Here is an 11,430-nt window from a genome sequence, read left to right as displayed (position 1 = left end):
CCCAATGCCCCTGCCTCAGCAGGAGGAAAAGTTATGGGGGAAAAAGGACGGAGGAAGAGCTATCACCACTCAGCTACCTCAGCATTCATCTCTCTCCAAAACAGAGACCTTAGTTTCTCTTCCTCCAATGCCCTGCTCTCAGCCAAAGGCAATGAGGAAACTGTCACAGAGCAGGTAACACCCATCAGATGGGGCCCAGTCGTTATACAAGAAAATCCTCAGGGCATCCCTGGCCATTTCTACAGCTAATGCTTTTTCCTCTCATTTCTTGCCTTTTTTACCCCTCTTCTTCCTGCTTCTCCCTCTCCCTTTTACTTATGTCTATGCACAAAAAGTAAATCAACCTAACAGACCACTAGCAAATGTCCTTCTGCATTCTTGGATAGTCCCATCTTGGCACTGTGACCCAACTCCTCTTTTGTTCTCATGCCAAAAAGTACTTTTAAAGATCTACATCCCATAACAACTTAGAAAGAAATCAAATAGACCGGGCATGGTGGCTCACACCTGTAATTCTGGCACTTTGGGAGGCTGAGGTGGGCAGATCATGAGGTCGGGAGATCAAGACCATCCTGGCCAATATGGTGAAATCCCGTCTCTACTAAAAATACAAAAATTAGCCTAGTGTGGTGGTTCACGCCTGTAGTCCCAGCTACTTGGGAAGCTGAGGCAGGAGAATTGCTTGAACCCGGGAGGCAGAGGTTGCAGTGAGCTGAGATCATGCCACTGCACTCCAGCCTGACAACAGAGTAAGACTCTCAAAAAAAAATAAATAAATCAAATAAAATAAGAATGTCTCCTCCTGTCTTCATCCTTAACAAGTAGCAGCTAAAGTAGAACCTAAGCCAGGTGTGATGGCACATCCCTGTAGTCCCAGCTACCCGAGAGACTGAAGCAGGAGGATCATTTGAGCTCAGGAGTTCAAGGCTGTAGTGTGCTGTGCTCACACCTGTGAATAGCCACTGTCCTCTGGACTGGGCAATGTTGTGAGACCCCATCTCTAAATAAACAAATAAATAAAATAGCACCTAGCAAACAGTGTATCCTCAATAACCATTTGGTGACAAATCAAGCAGTGAAAGAAGGAATGAATATGGGTCACCCGAAGTCTTTTCTCTTGCATGATCTCAGGAAATGGGAAGAGGGGAGTATCCCCCTCTAAAGTATAAGGGTCTTCAAAGCAAAACCTCTAAGAGCTTCTGTATCCCCAATATCTAGTACCTCCTGTCACCTAATAGGCTCTTAATTAGTGTTCAATAAATGAAAAAAGTGGAGGATGAGAGAGAAGGAGAAGTGGGAGAAGAAACATGAAAAGAAATATTTGAGGCCGGGCATGGTGGCTCACGCCTGTAATCCCAGCACTTTGGGAGGCTGAGGTGGGTGGATCTCCTGAGGCTAGGAGTTCAAGACCAACCTGGCCAACACGGTGAAACCCCATGTCTACTAAAAATACAAAAATTAACTGGGCGTGGTGGTGGGCACCTGTAATCCCAGCTACTTGGGAAGCTGAAGCAGGAGAATTGTTTGAACCAGAGAGGCGGAGGTTGCAGTGAGCTGAGATTGCACCACTACACTCTAGTCTGGGCAACACAGAGAGACTCCATCAAAAAAAAAACAAAAAAGAGGTCAGGCGCGGTGGAGGGCAGATCACCTGAGGGCAGGAGTTCAAGACCCGCCTGGCCGACATGGTGAAACCCCATCTCTACTAAAAATACAAAAATTAGCTGGGCGTGGCAGCACATGCCTATAATCCCAGCTATTCAGGAGGCTGAGGCAGGAGAATTGCTTGAACCCAGGAGGTGGAGGTTGCAGTGAACCAAGATCCTGCCACAGCACTCCAGCCTGGGCAACAGAGCAAAACTCCATCTCAAAAAGAAAGAAAAAATTATTTGATTTTATCTAATACAATTCCTGTCTTCATAACAAGATAGGTGTCAGGGAAAAGTAGCAGGGAGGAGAAAGCAGGATAAGAGGAGAGAACAAAACTCTGTATTGCTGTGAACCATTTTGAGTCTTTCTCACGCAGAGCTCAGTAAATGGTCTGCTCTCTGAGAGCCACTCCCTGGAGCCTCCCCACTTCCACATTAGTCTGGATGACTTCAGACCTTTGCTTGGCTTAGAGCGTCATTTTAGGCCTAAAGGAAAGATAAGGAGGTAGAGAAAGCAAAACAGATGCTCAGCTGCCATACTGCCTCCTATTCGGCTCTCAAGAAAGTTCTCAGGAAGAGAACAGCAGTTTCCTGTCCTGCTTCTACCCAAATGCCAAGAGAACTGCATCTATCAAGCCTGCTTCTATGCCCAAAGAAAAAGAAAAGTTATCGGCCGGGCGCGGTGGCTCAAGCCTGTAATCCCAGCACTTTGTGAGGCCGAGACGGGCGGATCACGAGGTCAGGAGATCGAGACCATCCTGGCTAACATGGTGAAACCCCGTCTCTACTAAAAAATACAAAAAACTAGCCGGGCGAGGTGGCGGGCGCTTGTAGTCTCAGCTACTCGGGAGGCTGAGGCAGGAGAATGGCGTAAACCCGGGAGGCGGAGCTTGCAGTGAGCTGAGATCCGGCCACTGCACTCCAGCCTGGGCGACAGAGCGAGACTCCGTCTCAAAAAAAAAAAAAAAAAAAAAAAAAAAAAAAAAAAAAAGTTATCATGTGAGGAGATGATATGTTAATGAGCTTGATTGTGGTGATCATTTAAGTGTATACATACAACAGAACATCAAGTTGTACACCTTCAACATTTACAATTTTAATTTGTAAAAAAGGAGGAGGAGGAGAAGGTGAAGAAGACTACTGGTGTGTATGTCATGAAGCTGATCCAGCCATACCTCACTGGATAAAGGAGGCAATGTATAGATTTATTGATTCATTTTCTCAAAAGAATTCATAATTCAGTGGACACCATATTAGACATTGAAATTAAAAAAATGTATAGGCCGGGCACTGTGGCTCACACCTGTAATCCAAGCACATTAGAAGGCCGAGGTGGGAGTTTAAGACCAGCCTGAGCAACATGGTGAAATCCCATCTCTACTAAAAATTCTAAAATTAGCTGGGCATGGTGGCAGGCACCTATGCCCAGCTGCTCCAGAAGCTGAGGCAGGAGAATCGCTTGAACCCAAGAAGCGGAGGTCACAGTGAGCCGAGATCATGCCACTGCGCTCCAACCTGGGCAACAAGAGCAAAACTCCGTCTCAAAAAATATATATACATAAGCTAGTGTGGGGAAAATAAGTATAGACTAGGAACGCGAGAGTTTGCCTGAGAATTCCAAATGCAGACCCCAAATGCCTTTTGTAGTGTTGCTTGAACCAAAGAACATGGCATTTTGTTTGTTTATTTGATTTAATACATGAATTATTTTACAACTCAACACACTACAATTAAACTGAGTAGAAACACAGAAAAACTGCTCTGTAGTACTAGTACAGAGTAGGCATCTCGAAACATTTGTATCATAACCCACTGTAACCAATGAATAATTGAAAAAAAGAAAAAGATGTCTGTCATGCCAGTTCCCTGGCTTCTATCTGTTCTTGATCTTCTGACCTCAGGCTGAGGTTCTCTCTGCAGATAAATCTCTTACTGTCAGTTCCTTCAGCAACGGCTCCTGAAGATCATGAACTCATGTACGGTGTACTTGCCCTCACAGGTGAACTTTCCTGTCTTCTCTGTGGGATGAAGGCCAGGGCTGTGGAGCTAAGCAACAATGCGAATGTCATTCTCAGCTCATTCAGAGTGTGACAAATTAAACTGTAGTTTGGAATGCTGGATTGTTAAAGCAGGAAGTGATCTCAGAAAACTATCTAGACCAAAATCCTCATTTTAAGATGAGGAAACTGAGGTACAGAGAATGGCGATGACCTGCCCAGGTTCAGACCATCAAAAAGTAGCAGAAACAAATTTTGGGACCCAAATGTCCCGATTCTTCTTCTTTAACATATCCCATGATTATTTAAATGAATGAAGTCCTGCAAACATTCTCCTTAAAAACAAGTAAAGCACAAGAAGAAATAATGGAGTGGAGAGTCCAAACCAAAAGGTCCCATGTTCTCAGATTCTTCATCATCACTGTCAAGGCCCCTGTTCTCTCTCTGGTTTCCAGAGACAGGAAGAGTTCCTTTCACAGCTCCTCATGAAAGATAAAGAAATCCTTCAACCCCCTCAAGTCACCCATTTCAGATTCTTGGGTTCCCACCCATGCTCTTCCTTTTCCCAACCCACATCTCCACTTGTCAAAATCCCACACAGACTTTAAAACCAGCCTAAATGCTCTCCCTTTCAGAAACCCTTTCTTGATTCCTTTTTCCCAACATCCCCTCCAAATAAAAATTATCTTTCCTTTTGTGAATGCCCAGTACACATTTCTAACCTCTCTTATGATGCTTATAACTCTCTTCCTTATATTGTAACTATTTTTTAATGTTTATCTTATTTCTCGCGTTAGTCGTTGAGGGCAAAGGCCATTCAGCCAACTTTGTGTTTTTGTTTTTTGTTATTGTTTTAGTTTTTTGAGATGGAGCACACAGGCTGGAGTGCAATGACACGATCTCAACTCGTTGCAACCTCCGCCTCCCAGGTTCAAACAATTCTCCTGCCTCAGCCTCCTGAGTAGCTGGAATTACAGGCACCTGCCACCACACCTGGATAATTTTTGTATTTTGAGTAGAGACAGGGTTTCGCTGTTGGCCAAGCTGGTCTCAAACTCCTGACCTCAAGAGATCTGCCCACCTCAGCCTCCCAAAGTGCTGGAATTACAGGAGGGAGCACCACACCTGGCTAGTATTCAGCCAACTTTGGATCCCTCTACAGTTCCTTAAATAGATTAGGTGATCAATAAAAGTTTGTTGCATTGAGTTGGTGCAGAAAGTAACCTTCACCTTTCTATTGTAAATTCAGTCTACTTCTTCTTCAGTAGAGACAGAAGGTGGCTATGACCTACGGCTTCAGTGTCCACCTACTCATCCTATTTCTTCCCCTTTCCTCCAGGGGGAAAAAAAATACAGCCAGTGATTTCAAATTGGGATCTTTATTCAAGACAGAGGTGAAATCTGTGCTGTAGTGAAAGCGCCATCGGGGGCACTAAGCAAGGGTCTAGAGCTCAGTGCACCACTCCTGGATCTCCGGAAAATAGTCCTCAAGAGTTCAGTGATGTCACTACAGCGCCCAAGGCTCAGAGACAGATAAGCTTTGGGGGAGCAGAAAGCAGCAAACTGAGGTGGCGTTAGGGAAGAGGCACTCCAGGAATGTGGGGTGGGCAGGGATGCCAAGGACAGCAGATGCTCACAACTTCTCACAAAGCCACTGTTCCAGCTTCTCAGTGCAGAGGGCTTTATGGGCCAACCTGATAATGGAGAAAGGGACAAGGTGAGTTACCTGACTGAATCTTGGCTTGAATTTCCATCTAGATTCATTCCCAGGAAGGCTGAAGTGAAAGAGTGTGGATGAGAATTACAGTAAGACATTCCTGGCCTGATGTCAAGGGACACAAGCCATCAAGTGGAATACAGTCCATAAAAAAATAATCCAAGAAAATTGTAGGGTTAAAAAAAGAGATGCAATGAGACCAACAGCTTGCTTGAGGGCATAGAACTAAGCAAGTGGAATTAGACGTCCAAATCTAAGTGAAAGGAGGCCTGGGTCTGAGCCCTCCATTAGGCAACCCCTTATTAGGAAAGTTGCTACCGAGGAGTGGAGCGAGAGAGGCTTAATAACAGAAACCTGAGTCTTTAGGTAAGTTTTGTTTCAGAGACTGTATTCTAGATTAAATGACCAAGAGATAGGGTAAGAGGAAAGGGGTGCTGGGCTAACGGGGTAAGGAGAAGGAGGATGGGGAAATAATAGAATAAGGATTCACCAGTAGTCAATTCCTTTAATATCCAGGATCTTCTTGGCACACATTATGTCATCAGTAATGTCATCATCCAGGAACTCTGGCAGGAGTTACAGGGAAAGGAATGAGAGAGCTGAGACGTACTACCCAGAAAGGCACTGAGTTCCCCCAACCCCTGGATCCAGTGGGTTCTCTAAACTCAAGGCTTGTGCCTGTTGTCTTTTTATATGAAAGGACCAATGTGGTAATGTCTAACCCTGGGTAGGGACTTCCTTCATTTCCCTGGGATATCTCTGGAGGAATCATCAGCTTCATCAACTGACTTACCCTGAAAATGCAGAGAATAAGATTCCAAGACTCTCAGACTGCTCAGATTGTCTACCCCCGAACCTCAGAGAACTGTCTGGGGATTTGATGACCATGAAGAATCCAAACAGCTTCTTACCCAGTACTGCCAATTCAAGTCCCACAATTTTTGTAGAGCCCAGCCAAGGCAACGAAGCCCGAGGTCTGCTTGGCACTAAAAAGGAGATTATCCCAAGGGCAGGCCTCAGAAAAACAGAGAAAGAGGGTTATAGGGGCTACTCACTGTCACAGGAGATGTCGCAGATATTCCTTGACTGAGGGACCTGGCTGCTTTTGCACCAAAGCTTATTACTGATCTGGAAAAGTCCATATTCTGTGCTTCCATTGTTTTCAACTATGGCTTGTGTGTCATAACCACTGGTGTGAAACATGGTACAGATGACTGAGGGAAAGATGAGAAAGAGATACCACAGAGATGTCCAGGATCCGCATAAAGGAGGAATTGTAATTCTAAGACATAAAAATGGTTTCCAGCCAATCTCCAAAGATGGCAAAGCTCAGAGTTTCTTGATAAGATGATGGAGAATTCCAAAAAAAGTCAGACAATAAGAGAAAGAAAGGATAGGAAAATAAATGGGGCCAGGTGCAATGGCTCACACCTGTAATCCCAGCACTTTGGGAGGCTGAGGCGGGTGGATCACAAGGTCAGGACTTTGAGACCAGCCTGGCCAACATGGTGAAACCCTGTCTCTACAAAAAGTACAAAATTAGCCAGCATGATGGTGGGTGCCTGTAATTCCAGCTACTTGGGAGGCTGAGGCAGGAGAATCACTTGAACCGAGGAAGCAGAGGTTGCAGTGAGCAGAGATTACACCATTGCACTCCAGCCTGGGCAACAAGAGTGAAACTCCATCTCAAAAACAAATACATACATACATACATGCATACATACATACATGAAATAAGAGTATGCAAATGAGCAGAAAAGAGGATGATTAGATAATTAAGTAAAAGTGGAGGAGCGACGTGCAGGAAAGAGGGGACGGAGGAGAGAATCACATGAGGAATGGATGAAACAAGGAAGGGAGGACTCACATTCAGGCAAAGCGATGCCTCCATAACCATCTATGTCTTTCAGCAGCTGGGACAGCTCACATTTTGTAAATTGCTTGGCCGGGATGGCAGGGAACAGGATGCCCACCAGGAACAGAGGGACAAACGACCTCATTTTGGCTGCCCCCAAGAACCTGAAATGGAAGCATCACTCAGTTTCATTTCTTTATATTCATGCAGAAAGCCTCAGGGGCTCTGGCACCAAGCCCTACATCTAGGAAGAGAATGAAAAGAGACTGGTCATGCCAAGACAGAAACGCTGAGCCTGCCAGCTTCCTTCCATAATTCACCCTACTTTTCCTTTCCCTCTCCCAGTATCTAGTCCATACCAGGTATTGTTCTCTACCCAGAAAGAGTTCAAACCTTGATCCAGCTTCCCATTTGGCTTTGTTTATCCCTTTGTTTTTTGTAGGGTTGGTTCTAGGAAGCACTGTCTCTGGTTACTTTAGGAACAAAGAAGGCCATGGGGGCAATATAAGTGAGGAATCAGAAAATACAATAAAGTTCTATGGCCAGCTTCCCCCTCCCCACTAGAGACATACAGAATGCGGAGAGGGGGTGTATGTCATCACATGCCGCAGTCTCAGGATCAAAGCTGGCACTTGTCCAACCAACCCAGCCATGTAACAAAGCCCAGAATGAGTTCTGAGCTCATGACTGAAGGCTCAGAAATAGAAATAGAATATGGGAATGTAGACTACAACAATCAGATATAACTTGGATCCTAAGACTTCCTACTTAAGTAAAATGCATAATTGAAAAGCCTGTATGAAAGCATCTAGGCCAGGCACAATGTCTCACACCTGTAACCCCAGCACTTTGGGAGGCTGAGGCTGGTGGATCACTTGAGCCCAGGAGTTTGAGACCAGCCTGGGCAACATGGTAAAACCCCATCTCTACAAAAAAAAAAAAAAAAAAAAAAAATACAAAAATTAGCTGGGCATGGTGGAATGTGCCTGTAGTCCCAGGAGGTCGAGGCTGCAGTGAGCCATGTTCACTCCATTGCACTCTATCCATCCTGGGAGACAAAGTGAGAACCTGCCTTTTTTTAAAAGAAAAAAGAATCTAGCTATTATCAGATTCCCCACCCCAACCACTTCTACGATAAATAACCAAATACTACATTGGCATTGAGACAGTACATAAATCTAAGACTAATAACTTGTAGACAGCCTCAGAGTTGGCCACGGAAAGTGGGAAAGACGCAAGCCAGTGGAAAGATTGGACTTCAAGACTGAACAAGCTTGTGTCTGGAACCTCTATAAGATCAGTGCCCATAAGCAAGTAGAGCTAAGGATACTAGTTCTGAATAGTTCCTTTAATTTGCTGGCATCAAGCTTCATGTTATGGTGACAAGTAGCTGTTAGCTCCTTCATGCCACCATTCATCTTCTTATCCTCATCTCTAAACCTGAACTGATTTCTTCTTTCTTCTTCCTTTTTTGTTTTAGACCAAGTCTCACTCTGTCACCCAGGTTGGAATGCAGTGGCACGGTCTTGGCTCACTGCAACCTCTGCCTCCCAGGCTCAAGTGATTCTCCTGCCTCAGCCTCCCAAGTAGCTGGGACTACAGGCATGTGTAACCATGCCCGGCTAATTTTAGTATTTTTAGTAGAGACAGAGTTTCTCCATGTTGGCCAGGATGGTCTCGAACTTCTGAGCTCAGGCAATCTGCCTTCCTCGGCCTCCCAAAGTGCTAGGATTAAGACATGAGCCGCTGCACCCACCAACTTGATTTCTTATGTTTCAGGGAACATTTATCTCAATCAATCTGTTTAAGACTTACAAACTGACGGTCTTCCATATCATTATCTCCTACATGTATTCAGAGTCAGGGAAAAGTCCTCTCAGTTTAATCCTGTCTTCTATACCATGGATTACCAGTATATGAAGTGGCAGGAGTAAAGGGAAGGTGGAGGATCTTGGTGTGCCAGGAGGGATGAGCAGAAAGTCCTGATAGCAAGAGATACACGTTCAGAAACACAGCAAAAGTGGAGCCACTCCATTTCTCCACATTCCACCCAGAGGCACTGCAAGGGTACACGACAGGAATGGGAATCCTATCACGCTAAGCTTTGTTGAGAATATGGCTGAGGGTGACCTTGAACCATGTGGGAAAGGGACAGATAAGAAAAACTTGTGCTGAGGACTAGTCCTTCCAATAGTGGAGTCTTGTGTAAAATGCCTCCTGCCCTAGGCTATGGACTAAGTACCTGTGACAGAGTAAAATGGTGGGCCAGGGTCTCAAGAATCACAGGGGTTTTCTACACTTTCGGCCAAGTCAAGACCTAAGGCAGCAGCCTGCTTGCCTGTAATTTGATTATACCTCGGCCCTTCACTATAAGCAATAAAAATCAGCATACAGGTCAGGAATCACAACTAAGTGCAGAAAAGAAAATAAACATGCCTCCGGCAAAAGGAACCATTATTTCCCTAGAAATGTTTGTAAAATACGATACCTGGGAGTCATCTGGAAAAGAGGATAGAAAGTGTCTATGGAAACAACTGCAAACATCCAGAGAAAGATGCAGCCTCTTGGAGATTGTCCAAAGGAGAACAATACACAATGACTACAGCACTGAAAGAGGAAGTATGTGGAAAGAAGTTAAGCACAGCTCGTGGAAGAAAGCTCTCACTCAGCTCTCCCTGTCCAGGAAGAAAGCTCCTGCCAAAATCTCCCTTTCCAGAGAGGTTTACTCAGGGTGCTCTGCATGGAGGTCGAGAGCTGAATCAAGATGGTGAAGAGGCATTTACAATAAACTTACCTGGGTTTTGTTAAAAATAAACTAAAAATTACGTTCGTTCTCTCAGATGCTGTGGGAAAAAACCCAGGTTTCTAAAACCAGAAATCACCTTTTTGGAGATGAACAAAATAAAAATGTTATTTCTAAAAATAAATTTCTTTATTTATAAAATAAAAATTTCAGGCCGGGCATGGTGGGGTCGCGCCTGTAATCCCAGCACTTTGAGAGGCCAAGGCAGGCGAATTACTTGAGGTCAGGAGTTCGAGACCAGCCTGACCAACATGGCAAAAGCCCGTCTCTACTAAAAATACAAAAATTAGCCGAGCAAGCTGGCAGGAGTCTGTAATCCCAGCTACTCAGGAGGCTGAGGCAGGAGAATCGCTTGAACCCAGGAAGTGGAGGTTGCAATGAGCCAAGACCGCGCCATTGCACTCCAGCCTGGGAAACAGAGCAAGACTCCATCTCAAATAATAATAATAATAATAATAATAATAATAATAGTCTTTATTTCTAAAAATAAAGAAATTGAAAGCATGTGTTTCAAGGCACGTTTTCCATGTGAAACTGTAGTCTGTAGGTGAGTTGGCATTTCTAGACAGAGCCGAGGCCTACCATTTAGAAGGAACACCCTGAGATCCACAGTAATAATGGCCATTACATCTTACAGTTAATATCCTCACCTTGTGCCTGCAGTGGCTCATGCCTATACTGCCAGCACTTTGGGAGGCTGAGGCAGGAGGATCACTTGAGGCGAGGAGTTGGAGACCAGCCTGGGCAACATAGCAAGACTCTGTCATTACAAAAATATAAAAATTAGCCAGGCATAGTGGCACGTGCCTATAGTCCTACCTACTCGGGAGTGGCATGTGCCTATACTCCTAGCTACTGAGGTGGGAGGATTGCTTGAGCCCAGGAGTTCAAGAATGCAGTGGGCTTTGATTGTGCCACTCACTCTAGCCTGGGCAATAGAGCAAGACCCTGTCTCTATTTTGAAATACATTTATATCCTCATCTTGTTCTACTTTCTCTCATAATTCAGGAAAATTATCACTAGATAGACAATGATGCTAGATCTTGAAACCCAAATTTCATGCAAATGTTTAACCAAATTAAAGAGTTAATTAAAGCAACTAAGATTTAGAAAGGGAGTGATTTTTATTGGCATTTTTCTTTTTCAGCTGCTTGTCCAAAAGTCCCCACAGTTACTTGGCATTATAGATTCACATTCTATATCCCACAGGAAAGGCCTGCTCGCAATCATATGGGCTTATTTTGGGTTGCTATACTTGCATTACTATTTATATCACTGCTTTTATACTTCACTGAACCATAGCTTCACTTGTGTGAACTGGGGATAGTATCAACCAAAAAATGCAATCATGGAAATATAAATTATAACACAAAAATGATTTTAAAAGATACTAACTAAATTTTACCTT

At 44.3% G+C, this 11,430-nt stretch overlaps 1 protein-coding gene across 1 annotated transcript; it reads right to left on the bottom strand.

The window, feature by feature from the left end:
* Nucleotides 1-5,006: 5,006 nt before the first annotated feature.
* On the bottom strand, nucleotides 5,007-7,383 carry LALBA (lactalbumin alpha). The gene is made up of 4 exons (XM_010354172.1): nucleotides 7,231-7,383; nucleotides 6,419-6,577; nucleotides 5,854-5,929; nucleotides 5,007-5,340 (listed from the first exon to the last, which is right to left on the bottom strand). Exons 1-4 carry the CDS (start codon nucleotides 7,361-7,363, stop codon nucleotides 5,280-5,282), a joined length of 429 nt encoding a protein of 142 aa, XP_010352474.1. The 5' UTR covers nucleotides 7,364-7,383; the 3' UTR covers nucleotides 5,007-5,279.
* Between the last annotated feature and the right edge of the window lie 4,047 nt (nucleotides 7,384-11,430).

Source organism: Rhinopithecus roxellana, chromosome 10 (assembly GCF_007565055.1).
Source record: "Rhinopithecus roxellana isolate Shanxi Qingling chromosome 10, ASM756505v1, whole genome shotgun sequence".
Lineage (NCBI taxonomy): Eukaryota > Metazoa > Chordata > Mammalia > Primates > Cercopithecidae > Rhinopithecus > Rhinopithecus roxellana.
Note: the sequence above shows the minus strand (reverse complement) of the source record. Positions and strands in the feature narration are given on the sequence as shown.